The 22,270-nt window shown below is 42.9% G+C and overlaps 1 protein-coding gene across 1 annotated transcript in view; it reads right to left on the bottom strand.

Moving 5' to 3' along the window:
* epha4b (eph receptor A4b) overlaps nt 1-22,270 on the bottom strand; it is an 80,592-nt gene that overhangs the window by 25,323 nt on the left and 32,999 nt on the right. Inside the window, exons 6-10 of the mRNA XM_070918607.1 lie at nt 12,360-12,515; nt 8,477-8,812; nt 7,340-7,452; nt 5,517-5,679; nt 3,245-3,353 (exon numbers count right to left, since the gene is read on the bottom strand). Coding sequence (XP_070774708.1) covers nt 3,245-3,353; nt 5,517-5,679; nt 7,340-7,452; nt 8,477-8,812; nt 12,360-12,515 — 877 coding nt within the window. The remainder of the gene's footprint in view (nt 1-3,244; nt 3,354-5,516; nt 5,680-7,339; nt 7,453-8,476; nt 8,813-12,359; nt 12,516-22,270) is intronic.

The raw sequence follows: 22,270 nt of genomic DNA, 5'->3' as shown, positions 1-22,270 counted from the left end.
TCAGGGTGGTCAGGATTGTGGATTCAATAGGTGAGCTAGGTGTAAAACCAGACCCAAAGGCTCTCCAGCACTTCTCTCCAGTCTAGTGATTATTGGGGAAATGATTTAAACAGCTGGCATTTAGGGAGAAAAAGGGCCTTTACAAATGCCTGGTGGGAAATCATTTCAACCCTGGCTGCCTCTCAGTGTCAATTTCAATTCCAAATTTAATCATTGTCCACATTGAACCGCTCTCAACGAATACATCAGATTCTCGATACATTACGAAAGAGGGTTTCATCCAAATGTAAAATTCTTAAGAACGGAGCAGGAAATGAAAGCCGGAGAGCCAAAGACGGGCAAAATGAAGAGGAGCGCAGAGGCAGGGAGAGTGCTGAACGGAGTGAAACGAGGGGGTGAAAGGAATGGAAGTGATTGACAGATAAGATGGAAGGTTGAGCAGATGAAAGGAGGGAGGTATGGACAACAACAGAGGAGAGAGAGACACCAAATCCTTATTTTTAGGTTTCTCTCAGTTCCTCCGAAACCTGAAGTATGACACTCCTATTGCACCGAACAGTGCAATCGCCCACCCATCACCTCTCCCACCCTTCCTCCTCCTCCTCCTCCTCCTCCTCTCTCAAACACACTCGTAATCTACCTTTTCATCTTTTGCTCCTTGCACCCCTCCCCTTCTTCCCGTTGCGCTGCTGGCTCTCCTCCTCCCTCCCTCAATCTCCTTTTCTCTCCATCTCTCTTAAGCCTCCTCCTCTTTTCTCTCCATCTTTCACACCATCTCAAAATGTATCTCTCTAGTGGCGCAAACATATTTCAGATGTACTCCCCCCTCCTCCTCCTCCTCGCTGCAGTCTGTCATTCCCACTGCCTATCTAATACCTTCTCATTTTATCCTCCACTTGTGTCTCTCCGTTACCTTGCTTCTGTCCATCTCTCTCTCTCTCTCTCTCTCTCTCTCTCTCTCTCTTTCCTGCTGTTGTCTCTCTAGTGATGTAGCTTTGATCCTCGCCTCATTCCCCAGTTACAAACACGGTGCATGCACATTTTGACAGATGTATAGATGTTGTTTAATAGAAAGCGGTAATCAACACTACTTCCTCCCAAGTGTCCCCACCTCTAAATGGAGGAAGGATGGATAGAGATGGAGGAAGAGGAAGAGAGAGACCTGGAATTGATGGCAGTGCATCGACCCCCTCTGTAAAACCTAGTTAACACCTCCCCAGCCCGTGAAACCTGATTAGTTGAGTGTTAGTGTGTGTTTGTGTCATCATGTGTGTTCATAGCACACTGTGTTTAACAGGTTGCTTCTTACAGACGCAACCTCATAATTCCCCTCTGATTAAAAAAATGTTGATGTGCTCCCATTCACGAGCTGTGTGTTTGTGTGTGTGTCACACAGGACAGTCTCCACTGATTGTATCCCTCCTAGTCAATAGTGAATAGAGCACTCAGCCTGATAAGCAATCACCTGAATCAATACTAATGTTTTTAGTGAGTGTACATTAGTGTGTGCATGTTTGCGTGTGTGTGTGTGTGTAGTTCTTAACATGCGGCTAATCTAGTCGGAGCTCATAGAGGATAAACATTTAGTTACAGGCACGGTAAATCACAGATGCCTGTCATCCCCTTTTCTTCTTTCTCCTCTCCACCTCCTCTCCTCTCCACCCCCTCTCCACCTCCTCTCCACCCCCCCCCCCCCCTTGCCGTTGTCCCTTACTTCTTCGTCCAAAGAGCCCTCTCTTCGCTCCGATCCTTTCATCTTCTCTCACCAATCGGCATTCTTTTATTTTCCTTTCTCCCTCTCATTTCCTTCTCCTCTTTGGCCTTCTTTGAGACGGAGCATTAACGGCAGCCTAACCTTCAAAGAGAGTGATCATAGAGAGTCCATGCTCTCCACATACAGAATAACACAGCCTTTAGTTAGGCTTATGGCAGGAGTGTAAATGTCAAAGTTGGAGGCTGGCACACCCACATGTAATCTCTGAGAGAGGGAGAGGGAGAGAGATGTGAAGTGACACCAAGTGGGGGGATTCTGCTCGTGTGTGTTAACCCTCATGTGAACATGAATACATTACCAGCTAGGCCCTCTACATATGTTAAGTGGCAGATTAACTTTGCTCCTGCCACTATTGCTACCTTAGATGTTGCACTCAAGTTCAGTTGGCTTCAGCTTTAACCTTCTTTGTTGGTGACCCTCTAATGTGATCACCAATGACATTACAGCTGTCAGTGGTGTAACCGGAGAGTGACCCGCGATGGATGAAAAGCCAAAACCAACAATGCATAAGTCCGTCTCTCAGTACTTTCCACTTCCTCAGCCTGCCTGTGCCTCTCACCTTCAAGCCCTTATCTTCCTACTGAAGATGTAAATCTTTAAAAATGGACCACAAATATATTCTTTACCTTTAAACAATTTTCTAAAAAGCACTGTAGTTTCAATGAGAGTGACTCAAAATAAACTGTGTTGCCCATGTTCGTTGTAACAAAACAATATGTCAGCCAGTGCAAAGGCGTGGCTCTTTAGACAACGATGGAGGTCTACGGAACAGAGGGCTAAGATCAGGCTTTGGATAAACAGCTAGGAATCTACTGTCAGCCCAGGCCAACCTCCATACATTAATAACAGACCGTGTTTACTGCACGTTTAGTTGGAATATTTTCTCTGTGTACTGTTTATGCCAGTGACATATTTTTTAGTTTTATTATCACACACAAAAACGGCTTCATAATTCATCCAAAATAGTTAAAAACAGCCTAGAAAGTGTCCTCAGTTTCAAGAGTTAGTCAACTGCACTTCCGTAATTACAAGTGTTTGTTTTGCACCTGGCATTTCCTCAGAGCTCTGACTGGACTTGTGTTGATCATTAAGGAGCTCTGGTAGCTCTGAGTAACTGGATCACGTCCACATGACAGAACAGAGTATACACGACTTTATTTTCCTGCTTCCCTACAGAGCATGATTAAGTGTTCTTACCATTTATTCGTTTTTGAAACATACAATCACCTTGGAAAGGGTAGTTGTAATTTTATGACATGCTAAGGGTGGCCCTGCGAGCATGTTTTCTTTTTTAAGCACTTGTTCCTTGCTTGTGAACATATCTGTCATTTTGCAGCATTTAGCGTCACTTTCCTGCAGAGCCTGCTCCTTCTCAGCTCCACCTTCTCTCTTTCTCTCTGTCCATTTTTTTGCGTACAGCTCATACTGATCATGTGCAGAGGACCTTAGTGTCTCTTTTTTTGACCCTACCTTCCGCTGACAACGAAGCAAGTCACCAGGAAGATGAGGAGAACAATTCCCCCAGCGATGGACACAGCCAGGATGGTGGACTGGTTAGGGTCCCCGATAGCAAAAACATCTATAGACAAAGGGAACACAGAAGATTAATAAACAAAAGCATAAGGGAGGATGGAAAGACGCTGAGGATGTTTTCTGCAGGAGGAAAATGAGGGGGGAGAAAAGATGAAGGGAGGCTGGGAGTAAAAAAGGCAGCAAGGTGAGTGTGACGGGGGAAAGAGGGAGAGAGAATGAAATATGATAGCAATAGAAAAGGAGATAAAAGATAGAGGTTGAAGGAGAGGGAAAAAGAGAGAGCAGCAAACGAGTAAAAGAGAGGGAGGTGGGTGGAATAGTAAGTAAGGACCTTGATGAAATACGCTCTCCCTCTCTGCATCGCCTATGAGGGTATGAGAGTGGACGTGAAAGCCATTCCCACTCGGCTGCGCTGTCCAAATGGATATGTTAACATTGCACATGAAAAAGGCTACCGCCGAGAATTTTCTGCAAAGATGCATCGATTTTTACGCCACACCAATCGAGCCATTACTCAAAACAAATACCCCATTTATCTGGCTTAGCTAAGCATGAGCGGACACGTGTATCTGTCTATCTGTGTGTGTGTGTGTGTGTGTGTGTGTGTGTATATATATATACATGAGTGTGAGTGTATGTTGGTGAGGCAAATGAATGCCTCTAGGCAAGCACAGATAAGCATTGATCTCCTATTACATTAAGTGGCGCACACATACACACCCTTCTTTAACAATCAATGGAATTGATCTGATTAGATAACCTTGATATAAATGCCACGGGGTCAGGAGTATTCTGTATTTTACAGCACTGAACTTGAATATGAACCTGCTGTGTGAAGGCTCAGTAACAGCTCAGTGCACCAGTGACACCCATCCTGGGTCCTGAGCTCCATAAGTTGCAGGCAGAGTCATAATCCTTTTTTACAGTCATATTCCAGATATTTGTTGCAGAACAGGAATAAAAAACCCAGCTTTTATTGATTATTGAATGATTAGTGGGCTAATATGTGCCTGTTGTATGCTATACAGACAATCCATAACGCAGTGCTATACATTAACTGATTTATCCCCCTCTGCTTGCCTGCCTGGGAATCAATGTTCACTTTGAAGAGCACATTATGGGGCCTCTAAAGCAGAAAATCCCAGATCCACATAATGAAGCGATAATGAAAGGGAAAGACGGCAAACAAAGGAGGAAAGAACGAGTGATGGAGAGCTTGAAAACATCATGACAGAGATGCAGCGCAGTATGCCCACAGCTGCTTGTGAGGCCTGGATCGAACCTGGCATAGATTTCTCTTTTGTGTCTCCTCCTCTTCTTTCCCAAACTATAAGTATGGAATGCTTTTCTAAATGTAAGTGGTTAGTCTCCTTCAAGCAGAAGAGGAAAACAAATCCTGCTCTAAACAGATCCTTGGTGTTATAGTATATAGGTGCAGGCGGGGAGAATAAAACCAGTCATCCATGTCAGTAAGATGTCCAGTCAAGTTGAAATTAATTCACCGGATGGCTACAAAATACCTGCGGATGCTCAGCGTTTTCACTCTCTGTCTTTTGAATTCATGGTCATCTTCAGGATTTCTGCACGATGCAAACTTCTTCTACCCTCTAGATTTTGCTCCCATCGTTGGTGTGAACCAAGTATTTCACAATCCAGGAATGCAGGTTCACAGATTGCTTTTTCTTCATTGTGAAATTGGGTTGTCTCCTTATTTACCTGATACGTATTCCAGGATACTTTCAAGCCACTGGTTCAGATATGCGGATGACAACCTGTGAGGCTTTCTCTGTCTGACAACAGAACTGAAGAAGCCATTCAGGTGAAAAGAGAGCAATTTTACAACCATCCGGTGGATTGATTTAAACTGCGGGAGGGATAAATCAGATTCTTACTATACCCTGAGATAATATGCCAGTATTATTTGCTCTGCAGGTAATCATTGTGCTTTGGTTTCACCTGCACCATTTACCTCTGGTTTGGATTTGTTGTGTCAATACTGTGGATTGTTTTTAAAGAACTGGCATGTAAGTATGAAACAAGCAACCTCTGACTGCTATTCTAATTTTGAGCTGAAAACCACAGGGACATTTTAAAAAGAGATGAAAAGAATTTCAATCCATTTACGCAGAATGAAAAGAAAAAATAAAGGGAAAAAATGAAATTGCTCATTCATTAGGAGTGAAAACATATTTATTATTCCTCCCTCTACCTTCGTGGCTGGTTTCCAATTCAATCTCTCCACCGTAGCTCCCGTAGCCCCCGTCGGTCCGTGCCCTGACCCTGAACACATAAGTGGTCCCTGGCTTTAGTCCGTCCACTGTCATCATGTTGGAGCGAGTCTTCAGGACTGTGTAGTTCTGCTCCCGCTGATTCTGAAGTGGAAGAAAGAGCAAGAGCAGAGAATTTAATACTCAATTCAGTGGATAATGTAATGTGTCAGAGAAATAAAGGGATTGTGGATAAAAAGGGGCTGAAATTATAGATATACTCTAAAGGGTTATATACAGAGAAATGGATTGTGGTATTGAGAGAGACAGAAAAAAAAGGAAAGTCTGAAAATAATAGAAACCTCAAATTGTTTAATTTAAATGTCTCCAGGGGCCACACACACTTCACTAAGTTTTCATTTGTTCATCGCTCGACCGTTTTGTCGCATTTATACATGAGCATCTGTCAAGTCCCAAATCTCATCCTCTTTACACTTGGGGGCAATATGTGGTTACTCAAGTCCTGCTTCGCTCCGCTCCTCGACTACCTTGTAGGTGAGTGTGTGCGTGCACTTACAAATATGTGAGTAGGAGGACGAATAAAGAATAAGTGTGTCTGTCAGTAAGCTGATTCCCTGCAGAGAGGCTGATACTCTACCTAATGGAGGACACTCTACAACACGGATTAACACTTTTTTACTGCTAATGCCTGCCAACAGACACACACACACACACACACACACACAGGCTTAATTTCATCACCTTGGCCGTGTTTTACGAGGTTTGTTCGACAGATGTGTGGTTAATTGGCTTGGTGTGAGCAGTAGGGGAGACTTGAGGGATATTGCGATGGAGATAGAGAGATAGGAAGAAAGAAAGAGAGAGATGTTTGTGATGAACAAGTCATTAGAGACATGCCCTGAGGCTAAACCCTGCGAGCCTCGACAGCATGTAGATCGAAGAGAACAAGAGGAGAGGAAGGAAACATGTTGCTTTAAACATGTTCAAGGGTTGATCCAGGAATTTAGCATTGCATTTAAAGGAATAGTTTAACATTTATGGAAATATGCTTATTTGCTTTCTTGGTGAGAGTTAGATGAGTTGAGTTGAGTTAGATGATGATTGATACCACTCTCGTGTCTGCATGCTATATATGAAGCTACAGCTAGCAGCCGGTTAGCTTAGCTTAGCACATAGACTGGAAACTGGGGGAAAACAGCTAGCCTGGCTCTTTCTAAAGGTAACAAAATTGTCCTACCATCACCTCTAAAGCTCCCTTATTAACATGTTATATGTCTTTTGTTAATCCATGTGGAAGCTGAAGTGCGGGAGGTTATGTGCCCGACTATTTCGTGGCTGGGACCAGTGACTTCCTGGAGTCTCCGCTGGTTGCCTGGCAACTGGTTTCCGGTCGAAATAATCTGGAAAATAACCCCATGTAAAATGTAAAATTGTACAAACTAGATATAATGTGGTAATTCAGGAGCTTCAGAGATGCCAGTGGGTGGAATTTTTTTTACCTTTGGACACTGCTAGGCTAGCTGTTGCCCCTTGTTTCCAGTCTTTGTGCTATGCTAAGCTAATCAGCTGCAAGCAATAGCTTCGTATTTACTGCACAGACATGAAAGTTGTATTGATCTTTTCAGCTAACATTCAGTAAGAAAGCAAATACCTCCCAAAATGTCAAAGTATTCCTTTAAAGTTGTTCCCCAGCTCCAGATTGACAAGTAAACTGATCTTCATGTTTAAAACTGGTCGAGTGCCCCTTTTAAAGGTGTGTGTGTGTGAGTGTGTGTGTGTGTGTGTGTGTGTGTGTGTGTCTCACCTTCTCATAGTAGATGACCTCATACTCCACTATCGCTCCGTTGGGTCTCTCTGGACCCTGCCAGGCCAAAGTCACACTGTCCTTGCTCCGCCTCTCCTTCAACACTACGCTCACTGCGGGAAAACAAAGACCAAGAGGGGAAAGCTTGAGCAACAAAGACAGAGTAAAGTGCAACGAGATGAGAAAAAATACAGCATGAAACGAGGTGGAAAGAGCAGACTGTGGGGGCGAGGAGAGAGATTTCAGATGGGTGCCTGTCGTGGGAATTTCAGGAAAAACAGTGCCCACTGTGCTATAATGAGGAGACCCATATTTGAGGTGCGTGTCATGTAATTTTGCTAATGAAAGAGCTTACAAGGTGTTTCAAACATGTGTGATCACAGCATTCTACGATGTGTGTATGGTGTGTGATCTGCTCGTGGTATTAATGTGCAAACCCTGCGACTGATGCCCAGCCTTCCCACATTGGGGCACATGCTCACGTGGGTTGAAAGTGTGTGTGTGTGTGTGTGTGTGTGACATACTGTAACCAAGAGTAGCACGTGTGACATGTGCGGATGTTAATGAGGTTAACAACCTCCTACACCCGTTTCACCTTCCCCCCTCCTGTTATTGCACACACTCATCCGTAGTATGAGGCCTATTAGTCATCACTACCCTGTCATATGCACTTCTCTTACACAAATTTCCCACAGGCCGGCACTGTGGAAGATGCATGCATGATTATATATGTGCAGGCAGAGGTGTTATTTTGTGGTGTCAGAGTAATTTTGCCGTTCTAAATGTTAATGTTAAAGCCTGATACAATTTGTGAGCACACATCAATCAGGAGACAATTTCGAAAATTGCTCAATTCAGTATCCTAGAAATTCCTACTTCGGGCTGGTAAAATGTGTTCTTCCCTAAAGGATTTTATTTTCTTATCAGCCTTGAAAAGTGGATCAGTGAAATCCTGCAGAATCCTTCTTCAGCTTCTCAAGTTTTTACTGCAATTTAAATCTTAAAACATGCCGCCACACATACAAATCATACTGTGTCAACAAATGCTGGTGTTTGAGATTCGTAGTTACATTTGGGGATTCAAGATGGGTTTTTTTAAGGAGTGACATTACCCCCAGTATGCGCATGTGCTCTGACCTGTCTGTGATGTTGTGACGTTGATGACGGCCGTTCCTCTGGGTGTGGGACTTAAGTCTGACACTCCATTCTGGCACTCAACAGTGAAGCTGTAGTTGGAGTCCGGCTGCAGGTCGGTGACCAGCACGGTGGCTGACGAGAGACCGAACTGTCTGGGAACAAAATGGATGCTGTTACCACATGGTGCGCACTTCTTGCCGTCACCGGAGCACTTCCTGCAGTGGAGGCTGTAGGTGATGTCTCCTCGGCCTCCTGTATCTCTGGGCGGTGACCACTCCAAGGTGACGCAGGTCTCGTTGACAGTGGAGATAGGGTTCTCTGGAGCAGATGGAGGACCTGGGGGAAGATAAAGGCATAGATGTATTTATGTGAACTTGTAAAATGTTTTTTCTGATTTATTTTGTCTAGAAAGTAAAGTATTATCCAACCCAATGGGAAATGACTAGGAGTGAATGTGAGAAGTTTGAAGGTACCCTGTGGAGTCTTTTGTAAACAAAGTAATGCTGCCTTTTCTCACCAAAGGCATTGTGTGTATCCTTGAGGCCTAATACACATGTTTAAAAGTGTTCTCCACTGATTTAGAATTGCACTTGTCGGACTCACAGTGAACAGTTTAGAAAAACAGGATCAAAATCGGTGCAGATGCATATTGTCTTTTTTATTCCATGTATTCTTCTTCCTTGTCAAAACCTGCCACCTACATTACCCACAATCCTACTCGACTGCTAACAGTTGTCATGGGTGTGTTATGCATGTAGCGGCTAATGTAGCCTCCAGCTGCTAGCCTCAAGCAGAGATGAGGAGCAGGCTACAGAGGTCTGGTAAGCTCACTACTTTCTAACTCCACACACCACACTTTTTTCATTTCCTTTGGCAGGACTATGCACATGCATAGATTTTTACAAAAGTGGGACCCGCTGTTTAAAAACATTTCTCCGTAGCACCACCTGTGTTCAAAAACTCCACAGGGTAAATTTTTAATGATGTAAAATAAAACAGCTAATTATTTGAAAAGTAATATAACAATATATGGCACACTGTACCCACAAAAAACGTGCTATCCCAGCATGCACTGGGGGAAGTGCATGGTATACCCCAAACAAGTCACAGTCTATCCACTGCTGAGCTACTGATGTGCATTGCCTTCATGTTCATTACCAAACGTACTGCGGTTTCTATTAAGAAAAGAAGTCACATTGATTAAATTAAAAATTAATTAACTGACTCCAGCCAGAGGGTGGACACTTAGCGCTCGATTAATGAATAGCTATGGACTGGACAGTGATTAAAAGAGCTTGGCTGATTGTAAATGTGACGGTAGGAGAATGTATTACACGTCCGAAGTTTGAATCCATCTGGGAGGTTTTTACCATGTGAAGTTAACTAATACTCTCTGGGGGGCTGCACTGCAGACAATAAATAGCGAGTGGACAATGATCTATAGAAAGTGCCCGGGGTAATTTTCTCATGAGTCAGGTACATTTTATGATTTAGATTGGTTAATATTACTTTGGACTTCAGCTGAAATGATTAGTGTGTCACAGAGCCAGAGTCCAAAAAGTATGTCAGTAATCATTCTCAAGGAAGCAGAGACACTGTGACACACAAATGCTCTTTATTATATCTTTAGATGAAGTGTGTTTGTGTTGCTACGTAAATCAAAATGTCTAGAGTTGAAATGTCTAGATGTGAATGCATGTATGTGATATTTTATTGTGCATACTCACAATGAAAGATGGCATACAAAAGGAAATTTGAAACTCCCAGTTCACTAGCATGTGTGTGTGTGTGTGTGTGTGTGTGTGTGTGTGTGTGTGTGTGTGTGTGTGTGTGTGTGTGTGTGTGTGTGAACATGGATCAAGGAGCACACAGCAGCTCAGAGGCATGACAATTAATATTTCCTCTACCAAATGTGGGCATTATAACACATTTGAGTTTAAATTCAATTAAATTCTGTTTAGGGCCACAAAAATGTTTGTCTTGCCCAGTGGACGGCACATATACACTGGCTCGGTATAACTCACTGTCTTTTGTTCGCCCTGCGTTGCTGGGCAAAGTTACAAAGTAATCTACCAGGAGTGTGCCCTTGCCGGATGACGTTGCATTGCTTTGCAGCAAAAGTTGAGGCAGATTCAACATTTTTGCCGGACAACCCTGTGTTTTTACTGGAGCCCTCTGCATTGGTAACCGTGCTGTGTCAATGTAGTGGTCCCATTCAAATGAGGGAGGGGGCTGCGTTGTTTTTCACAGTGATTTTGTTTGTCTGAACGTGGCCTTATTCTGAAGCAGATACAGGAAGTGCTGGCTTTGTTACCAAAGTCCTCGTTCAGTAATTAACAACATTTTGGCCTTTTTCTGTGCTTTTTCATTGGCAGATCAAAATTGTCAGAAGGGACAGTTTGAGCGAACCACAAACTGCCAACACATCATCAAGGTAAGCCTTTACCGTGCCATTTCTATTGCCACTGATACGTTGAGATACTTGTCTCAACCGTATGGAAATTTGTCAGGAGATGCCCATTCAGCCTGACATCTCATCAGGTCCTGGCCAAGCAGCGAGCCCCAGGGGGCTGCCCAGCAGAGCCTGGGACTTTCCTGATTAGCCTTCCCAGTGGCGAGCCTCTCTGAAGGGGTAGGAGGGATGAGGGGAAGCTGGGCGTGGGGGATGGAGGCCGTGCTGGGGATAATTGCGGCTGTCGGTCATAAATCTCCTGAAAGGGTGTGCTGACTGATCCTGCTAATTCTGTCTTTTTCTTTTCTCCATCCCCCCACTTCCCTAGGCCACACTAAACTGTCCATCATCATCGTTTCTACTGATCTGCCTTTTATGACATTTAAATTATATGCCTCTGATAGCCCCCTATTTCCCCCCACTGTTCTATTCTTTGCCTGTGTCTTAAGTGTCACTCTCCATGTCTCTAAATGACCAATTCTTTCACCTTCTCTCCTTATTATCTCATTTTTCGCCCTCTCCATCTCCTCAGTGCTCTTCACCAGCGCGTGCACATGTGTGTGTGTGCATGTGTGTGTGTGTGCACGTGTGCCCATACATATTTGAACGAACCGTTACTCATTTCCAGCTGATAACACCAACCGTTACACATCTCACCTGCTACAACGATTAATGAGTGTAATCTACCGTAGCCTGATAATGGGTTTGGGTATGTGTGTGTGTTCATCCATATTTATCTAGTTCAGTCTCTCTCTCCCGCCATGTCACCGTCCCACCCCGCACATCCACGTCTATCTCAATCCATCTCTTTCTGTCCCCCCTCTTTCGCTGAATCTTCCCTCCTCATCATTTCTTTTCTCCTCCGTCTCTGTTCATGAGGATGTGGTCCGATCCCCCTGGCTCTGTGTGTGTGTGTGTGTGTGTGTGTGTGTGTGTGTGTGAGAGAGAGAAAGAAACAGACAAAGAATAAGAAACATCATCAAATTTCTACCAGAGTATCACCCATATCAGTGTTCTCATCTGAGATATCTGTGGACTGTAACCACACAGTGGACGGACATGGATGTGTGTGTGTATGCTTTATGTATGTTTCTCTGGTGTTGAGTAAACCAATAGCAGCTGAGGAAGAGGAAAATACATGGAGGCTTTATAAAGAAAAATTATTAAATGGAAAGCAGCCCTGACATGTAAATTCTTACAGGAATACAATTCAAACTAATTGAATGAAATCCAGTCATTTTTTGTTACTTAATGCCACTTTATGACATTAAAATGTAAACAGCCAAATGGAAATATTTGACTACTGTGAATGCACTGAATACACAATATGGCGTGGTGTGAATTAGTGTCCAACTGTTCCAACAGTGTTTGTAGCTAATGAGATGTGCATGTGTTTGAGGGTTTTATTTTGCCAGCGTTTGCAGCACTCACGTGTGCAGGCCATGGCACGTGGGTCGCTCTCAGCGCGGTAGAAACCTTTCTCGCAAACGCACTCGACGGCTTGTTCCTGCGACGACGAGCTGTGAGGAGGACATTTGGTGCAGTAGGCATCTGTGGCTGAAGCTTTGTAGGTACCAGGTCTGCATGCTGGAGTGAGGAGACAAACGTTAAACACAGCGTTAGAGACAACACAACAACACGACATAGATTCCACTCAACAATTATTAACCATAAAGACAAGCGTTTGCTTTGCTACAAATGCTTTAAATGGTCAAAAATACTTGTATAAACTAGTATACTAGTATAAAGTTCAAGTTAAACCATTCATTCATTCAAGATTGAAATGGTCTGTGTAAAGTAGTGTAATTTAAAAAAGAGTTTATTTAAATAATCTTTTTTGTGTTGCTGACGAAGGCCACAAGCCGGAACACATTGGTCTCACAATAGTTGTCGTTCGCACTTTAAGTGTTGCTGGAGTGTTGACCCTTTGAAGACTATTTCCCTTTTTCATGCACCGTGGCATTGTGCCAGAAATCTCTATTCTCCAGAAATGCTTTTACAGGATAATTCCAGTTTATTACAACTTGGGTCTCATTTTCTTAAAATCGATTCTGTCAGTTACCATAACATTACACTCGCCAAAGTAATTGCTAAGCTCTGGAAACACATTGCTAGAAAGTGGTCATGACGAGGCAACAAATATGTGCAGTCAGATGACCAGACAGGTTTTAAATAAACCTCCAGAGCAGCCAAACTTAATTGGAAGAAGGCTGGCTTGGTTTTTTGGCCTAGCGTACCGACTGTAGTTGTGCAGGCACACACTTTTCCTGTGCAATGAGGGATTTTTACAGACCTCTCAGGTGCATTCACTTTCAGTTTTACCTCCAAATAAAGTGGTTTGAATAATCTAGCTCAATTGTTGGCTTGTGTACAACCTGTCTGATCGTCTGACCGCTGATGTTTCTGGCCTTGTCTGACTTTGTTGTAGCTATTCCAAGACCTCAACTTGATGGGTACAATTTTATCATATGGCCAAAACAACAAGTAATAATACCAATGTTGAACAGTAATAAACAAGATGTATCCTGTAAGTCTGTGTTAAAAACTCAGAAGAGTATAAGGGAGAGCAGATACTCAAAAAGGAGAACATTTTCAAAAAAACACAAAATGACACGAGGAGTTATGCTACAACCAAGGTACTATAGACACTGATAGGTCATAAGATGTGCCGTGCAGCACCCATGGCAAAGAACAAGAAAACAAAGTTTGATTTGATATATTGTGACATTAGGCTGAAGGCCTGTACAACCACAGGGCCGTACAGTACAATAACGGTGCAACAGCAGATCAACTGTCACTGTTATATAAGCTCCAGATCTTCAGGCAACCGAGGGGACAAAAATACACAGCTGCAGTCACAGCAATGATCACAATAACATAATATGACTATTGCTACGGCTGTTTCAGTGGCATATTAGTCATTATGTGGAGTCATAAACTTGCAGAGGGAAAACCGTGCTACCACTCAACAGGAGCAGCCGGCTGCTGAAATAGATTGGGGACTTGAATGATTTCCCTTTTGCATCCTAGGCAGTAAAATGGCATTCCTGACTTTCCCTTTGGTAATCTGAATATAGATTACGCATGTATTTATTTATACATTCATAGGCCTGGTATTCCCATCCTTGCAAGTCTTTTCTGCCACGGTGGTAAATTGTATTAGTGTTAGTACACAACCCCATGTAAGGAAAATGAGGGTGTCTCAAATGCAATACGATAGATGCCCTGTGTGTATGCATATGTGTGTATGTGTGTGTGAACAGGTTGGATCAATGATGCGATAGAATCCGCCGGGTGCTGATTGCATGTTCGTGTGCTGATTGCATGTTCGTGTGCCGAGCGGTTGTGTGTGAGAAGGTGTTAAGTATGCGGCGAGTGCGTGTGTGTGTGTTCGCTTGCTGATTGCTTGTGCTGGTGGTGAAGGTCACAGATTTAATCAAGCTACACGTCAGTCGTCCCAGAAAGGCTGTAAATTATCACTCTAACGCACACGTTCACAGGCACACAAACGTATGTTCGACGCCGTTGGTTAACCTGCGGATAGAGGGATTGGAAAAGTGGCCTAAAAGTAGTGTGATTTCTCACTGTGGAGGTAAGTTCTTCCACCTGGACGCTGTGCTTGCTCGCATACAGACAGTATTTTTAGGCAAATCATTCATCATAAGGGAGCAAAGTCCACTAGCACAATCCCCAGAAGACCTGAGAGAACTCTGGAAAAAGGATGTGTGTGTGTGTGTGTGTGTGTGTATGTGTGTAGGTGTGAAAGAGAAAGAAAGAGAGAAAGAAAGAAAGGAAAGGGAGTGATAATTCTCAAAGGGTTTCTGCTCTCTTTCCTCCTTCCTGTCAGCTTCCAAGGTAATGGGTGCCTATGTGCTGTGCTAGTGACTGTGTGTGTGTGTGTGTGTGTGTGTGTGTGTGTGTGTGTGTGTGTGTGTGTGTGTGTGTGTGTGTGTGTGTGTTCCTGTTGGCTGGGCTGTGCGAGCAGGGTGGAAAAGCAGCTTTTCTCCGGGGACGTTTCATCCGGAGAGTCCTGGCTCCGGGCGCTGCCCAGCCACCCGGGCACAAAGGACCCCGGCGCTAGAGGACAGACAGGGTGCCCCATGCCAGGCCTGGCGTCCGAACAACTGCCTGATCAAAAACTTTTTACAAGAATGGCGGCTTGGCTGCTTCGAGTGGAGCTTCCTTCTCCCAATCTGCTGTTTTCTACTCTGCTTTTCCACCTCGTTCTCACTCCACTTTTTTCTTTCTCTCTCAAAGTCCCCCCCTCTCCCACTTTTCTTGCCTGTTTTTTTTTTCAAGCTACTCCCTGTGTCTGCCCCATGGGAAATGTGTTACTTGACTTGGTTCCCTTATGATTAATGATATACCTTAGGTATGAAAAAGGAACAAGAAGGCTGAGGCAGTAAGACAGAGCTCACATAAACATGCACTCACACACAAAGCAGACACACAGGAGTGCAAAAGTTTAGTCACAAAAACTATGTTGTAGAACTATGAGCTAACTCCAAATTTGCAAAGTAACAGTTGACAACGCTGTACAGTATATAGGCTGTGTATGTGTGTGTGTGTGTGTGTGTGTGTGTTTCTTCTAAAGACAAAGAGTGGCCTCAGATCCAGTGTCTTATTAAATATTCATCCGGTCACCAGAGAGACTTAGTGTATTTATGCCAATCGATAGCTCTTAGATATGATATAGTACTGCTACTCAAGACACACCCTCAGTCACCACGCACTGATTGAGAAACGTTTCCTCTGGGGAAAATACGGAATGAGCTGATTGTTTTCAGCTAAAAAGTTCTTATAAAACTGACTGTACGCTACCTGCCCAACACCAAACAGGAGACAGACAAAGTTAGCGGCAATAGTGGTGCATTAAGCTGCTAAAGAGCCAGATATTTGTCTCAGGAGTTGAAGGAGGTAAAAGGAAAGTACATTTTTGACATCGTCAGGTGACAAGAATCAGAACACACATCATAAATCAATGCTAATTTGCTCCATTTGCGTTTCTTGCGTTTGCGTTCCTCCAAAAGAAAAAAGAAAATCTGTTAATACTGCTTTTGCTTGTTTTATTCGACCGACTTTATTTAGAAACATATAAAAAGAAAAGCAGTAAATCATCACATTTCAGAAGCTGGAATCTGTGATATTAAAATGGCAAATTACTCAAAAGAATAAATAATAAATAAAGTTTATGTTGATTGACAAATTATATTCTGTGCACTTTTGTTCTCACACACTTTCCCCTCCTTTCTAACAGTCAAATTTATTCTATAGCATGAAATGAATGTGATCTATTAGAAAAAGCCTCTCCAGAGAAGGAAGCCAAGATTAACTGCACTGAGAGGGGTACAAAGTCTCTTTTACTGTTAAGGGGTCATGTATAAGTATGGAGCTGAGTGACTGTTTAAGACGCTAGCGCTAAAGTTAGAAACTAGCACACTGAACAAAAGCACGCTTTGCTTTAGTTAATGCTGTGACGTATTCTGTGATGAATGACTTTAGCTGCGTTTATGTGTGAATGGTTACATCATGCTATAACAACACTTAGCAGTTGCTTGTAAGGATGACAGAAACTGCAGACTGTACCGGAAGAGTTCAGGAAGTGTATTCACTTAATGTTGGAAAGTTTCACACACAAGTCCACACACAGAAACACGAACCCAATATCTTGAAGTCAAAGTCATTACGTCCTAATTACATTCAACCAGGCGGCTCTGTATACGTATACAAAATCCCATCAGCTGCACTTTTCTGAAACAAACACTTCCTCTGGTTGGCTCGGCGCCGTCTCCTCTCCTCCACTTCCCTTTCAAATGTTGTTGCTAGTTTAACTGTTAATTGCTCTGTTCTCTTGCTTTCTGTCGCACTTGCTTCAAGTCAAACATTGGCTCCCCGCCGGCTTTACCATAAAGGGCAGAAAGAGGAGAAAACTCTGTGTTTGTGTGTGGATGGGTGGGGGGTATAGTGAGTGTGTGTGTGCGTGTGTGTGTGCCTTTTGAGAGGGAAGTTGTGTAAAGCTCGCTGGCCCACGGGAGATGAGCTCCATAATGGTCACCATGGCAACAGGCTTTCAAGATGGAACCCTTCTAGTACCCCTCGAGTGCCACAGCTCCTGGAGCACAGAGCAGCCCGTGTGTGTGTGTGTGTGTGTGTGTGTGTGTGTGTTTGCGTGTGTGTGTTTGTAGGCTACCCAGGCGTTAGTTGAGGCCAGCTACTTAAAAATTGATACATCAAGCGTCAGTGGAGAAATCTGACGAGATTGAATCTGACGTCCTTTACGGCCACCGGGGTCGCATCTGTGTGTGTGTGTGTGTGTTTGTGTGTTGTGGTTGTGCTCGTGTGGACGTGCCCGTGAAACATGCTTTCGTTCGAATTGACATGTTTGCATGTTCTACAAACTTAGCACAAAAGTTAAACAATAGCGTTGTACCTTATATGTGAAAAAACATACACTATTCTGTAAGATTATACGCTTACTGGAGCTTCACAATATTACAAATGTTAACGTAAACATGTCAATTAATAGATTCACTGTATGTTGGTGTGCATTAGCAAAGCGGAGTGCATTATTTAAAAGCCGCAGAAGAACATGACACAAGTGATTTTATCAACTGAGAGTGTGTTCGTGTAGTCAACAAACTGCATTGATAAGTGGCAGTAACACACGGGTGTGTGTGTGTGTGTTTTTGTGTGTGGTTCTGTTTAGTAGAGAGCAGAGCAAAGTGCATTAGTGTGTGTGTCGGTGTGTGTGTGTGTGTGTGTGTGTGGTAATGAGGAGGTTTGTGTGGGATAGAGATGTCAGCATCAGAGTCCAGCCCCCTGCTGAGAACCTCTAATCCCTGATCGGAGTTCATAACAACCTTTAACACCGTAATATTCACCATTACTACTAATCCTGTGAAACACACACGCACACACTCAGACAGACACACAACTCCTGAGCAAACCTGTTTGCCTGATTTTACATTACATCTGCTTTCTTTCTTTCTTTCTTTCTTTCTTTCTTTCTTTCTTTCTTTCTTGCTGTCTGTCTGTCTGTCTGTCTGTCTGTCTGTCTGTCTGGTCTGAGGATTTATCATCATATCCACTTATTAAACTTTAATAACCTCATATTGTTTGCTCTGTATGAACAGCACCTTTGAACTGCATTACAAAATGTAATTGCCTTCATGTTTTGTTGTTGTTGTGTGGGGCAGTTTCACCACTACAGAAATGTTGTAAAAGTTCATTGTGGTCATATATGCAGTAACTCACAGGTTCAGAGGATGCTAAAGCCATCTGACCATTACACAATCCACAAGAACACTGAAAAACACACAAAATATTTATCTTTATCCCATCCATTTTTGGGGGATGCCCCATTAGCTATGATGAGAACACACATAAAAATCTCTGTTACATCATTTACTCCACCGCTCCAGACTAACATTTAAGCATGGACTATTTTGAGTAAAACTAAGATACATTATTGTCTCAGCAGTCAGAAAATGAGAGCTCTGAAGACAAGTTAGTCATTAAAATATATTGGGACAAATATATATGTGAGTTTGATGATTTTTTTTTTATTTCAATCAAATGTTATTTTGAACAACTATAGAATACGGGCATGGGCATTACTGCACATGGTTCCCCATTAGACACAGTAATCACTGGTCCAGTTTAACCCAGTTTTTGTCAAGTATATTCAGTGCTTATTTAGAAGTGAAACAAATGTGAATGTTGAAATGATTCCCCAAACTGTCTTATGTCTGCATTACAGAGCTACTTACCATGGTTGTGTGACTATGCAGATTTATGGTGCAACAAGTTTAGAATGGAAGGCTACCTACTGGAGATATGTGCACAATTTGTAGTGCTTGAACTGGGCTGGTGCCAACACTGTAGATATTTGCCTACCAGCATACTGGGTGGCAGTGGAAGGTAAACCCAACTGAACTAACTTAACGAGAGATCCAAGTATTTGAGACTAAATATTGTTATGTTTGACTATGTTTTAGACCAGAAATTTAGAGATTATTTCCCCACCAGGTTTTTATTACTGGCAGGAAGATGTCAGATCCTGTGGCATGTGTGGTCTTATATGGGTAGGTGTTTTTTTTGATTTGGCTAAAAGAAAATTGTCCCACATATTATATCTAATCAGAAGAATTTCAATAACTGCACTTTAATAATGATATTATCTTGTGTGTGGTGTGTCTGGAAAAGATCAACTGGTAGAAACAAAGGCCTACTAGTTACTTTTGAGTAGTATGAGCAGGATACGTTTACAGTATCAACACCTTTTTATATTTACACCTTTATAATTACCAATTCAACCACTACAGTTCATCACATAAAAGGTAAGACGACAAATGGGGTAATGTCTCGAAGACTATGATGTTTTCCTGGAGCAAATATTGCACTTTATAGCAGCATGTCCTTTTGCCTGCAAGACTTTTGTTAAAGAAAGACCGGGCAGGATCACATTGTTGCAGAGCGGACGTGAGATATGAGCTGTGTCCGGACAGAAGACATAGGCCTCCATGACTGACACCTCAGGACAGACCCTTACTGTGTTTATCATCTTATTACTTCTCACACACACATGGTCAGACCGGATATGAATAGGTTTGTGATGTCCAGTACATGAAGCACATGAGTACACTTCTTTCTGATCTACTCTCTCTCCTCTGGATACCAGCCAATTACTGAGAGCGTCCAAGGGGAACTACGGGATGAAGCTCTCCCTCTTCCTCATTCTGTCCATCTCTGTCTTTCTCTTTTTCTCTCTCACTCCATCAATCTCTCTGTTTACCCTCCTGTCTCTCTATTTCTATTTTTCTGTCTCTGTCCTCTCTGCCTGTCTTGCTCCTTTTCTCGCCGTCTCTACTTTATTCTCTCTATTTGTTTGTGTTTGTGTGTGTCTGCCTTTGTATGTGCGTCTTATTTCCCAGTGGGCTGTCTGTCATGCATTGACCCTGACCTTCTCCAGAGCTCCTGCACAAATATTTTCTCTCTCACTGACAGGCACACACACACACAAACCCCTCAAAAAAAATGAGGGAAAGAGAGCTCAATTTCAGTGCAATTAAAGCAAACACACATCTACACACACACTTTTCTAGTGGTAACCCAAGCTGATGGCTCACTAATTTTGAGCTGGGATGATTATCCTGCAGTCTAAAAACAGATTAAATAGATACCAGGTGCATGTGTGTGTGGGGGTCGTGGGCGAGGGACGGAAAGACAGAGACAGAGAGAGAGAGAGAGAGGGGAAGAAGAGAGAGAGAGCATGACAGGACTATAGAAGGAGTCTGCTGGGAGTTTGGTTCACCGTTTGAATAACTTACTCTTCTGTCTGTCTGTTTTGCTATCAAGATAAAAGGCCAGAGGAACACAAAGATTCACCTTCTCCTTTTAAACACAGCCAGGCAGACCAGTACACATGCAGAAACACAACACACACACGCACAAAACGCTTCACCATACACAGATGTATATAGACTGTATACAATAGACTATACCCACACATGTTCTCTCTCCCCAGGCACACACGTAGCTTAAACATCTTCCATAAAATACAACCCACAGAGCTTTAACACACTATAAACACACACACACCTTATCTCCCCAGGTACACTCAGATACACACACACCACAGCAGTAAACGTGCCGGCATCGGCCGGCCCCGTGACCGGCAAAGTGTGTGTAAGAGGAGTGCATCTCCTTTCTTCACCCACGTTATTTTCACTTCATCACTCTCAATAATTCATTCTCTCAGGCGGAGGAGGAAAGGAGAACCCTGTGCCTTTTTCTCTGTGTCAGTCACACAAACACACACTCACATAGATGTACCTGTCAAGTGGGGGGCCGTATTCCCGCTGTCTTTAATCTGTGGGTGGGCAGTGGTCGACTTCGTCTGCAAAGCTCACAGCAAATTGACGTTAGCAGGAAAATCTGCACTCGTATGTTTTCATCTCATTCGGAGGGGAAGATTTCAGAGACTTCATCGTCAGTGATTTATAAACAACTAACAAACACAGAAGCAGAAGAAATGCTAAGACAGAGAAAGAGATTGCTGCCTCGCTGGTTTGTAAGTGTATACTATATGCTGAGTATACATCTCTGTGAATTAATGTATTCATGTATGTCTATATGTATGTGTGTGACCCAAAGTGCCCTCTTCCACCTGACAGATACAGTATTACCTTGTTATGAATAAAGTATTCACCTTACACACCTCCTTGACACCCCGGTGCCCATTCAGCGCTGTGCAGGAAGTCAAGGGTGTCACAAACAAAGGAGCAATGGGAAAATTGCTACTTCGTGGCCCTTTTAGGCTCTCTGTAATAAAATCTGCAGCATTCAGGACCGCAGGAGCTTTTCATCTCACAAATAAATATCGACAAAACAATTAGATCAAAGCCTTGAAAGGTAATGACACTCAACGATATCCTTTCAGCATAGCCATGGATGAAGCCAGGTCGCAAATCACAAAGGAGAGAGATGTGTGTCTGACATAAACTTTATGATTTATGCAGCTACTTTTGGGCTCATTTATTTTCAGATTCATTTGAAATGATCAAAGCTGAGGTTATATGTTTGAGGTGTCTTACGTATGACCTTATTTCCTAAAATGTGTTGTAATTTGTAACTGACAGAAGAAGTTATCCTCTTTTTCTCCACTAATAACGCATTATATCACATATATGTTTTCAAAGAAGTAATGTTTGGGAACAGAGGTTTTCAAAGTCTGCCACTGTGGGCCCCCCTCAGACAAAATCAAAACAACTGCATTACATGTAGGCAAATAGGTACCATTAAAAGTATGCCGAATTAGCTATTATCACTTCCTGTTTTCAACTGCTGTGCCCATTGACAGACAACTATCACTGGATTACTTTGTTACAGGAGAACATTTAAAAACCTGATGATTTTCAGGTAATTTCTGAAGTTACAAGAAGTGTTTTTTTCTCTCTGATTTCTAAGCAGAGTTATGAATGGCTACTCTTGATAGACATTGGAGGTAATTATTCTTCTGAAAGTGTAAGTTACATGGAATGTAAAAATATGTGTATCGGGCATGTGTGTTCAGATTAAGTTATGACTCCCTGATGGAGTGCGATTTCAGGGTTTTAATGTCCCTTAACTGCCTCCATGAGCTGAGTTGGAGCTACAGTCACAGTAACTTTCTGTTGTTTTCAGGACACCGGCATGCACCTGTCCCTTTCACTTCACGCAGTATCTTTGCCTCAGGTCCCTCCCTTGAGAAACCATTACCAGTAAACATATCTTGCTTGCAGGTGTATTTAGCTACCTGTTCAAATCTTTCATCTGTAAGTGTGATACGGCAGCAGCTGGTC

This window comes from Enoplosus armatus, chromosome 14 (genome assembly GCF_043641665.1).
Source record: "Enoplosus armatus isolate fEnoArm2 chromosome 14, fEnoArm2.hap1, whole genome shotgun sequence".
NCBI lineage: Eukaryota > Metazoa > Chordata > Actinopteri > Centrarchiformes > Enoplosidae > Enoplosus > Enoplosus armatus.
Note: the sequence above shows the minus strand (reverse complement) of the source record. Positions and strands in the feature narration are given on the sequence as shown.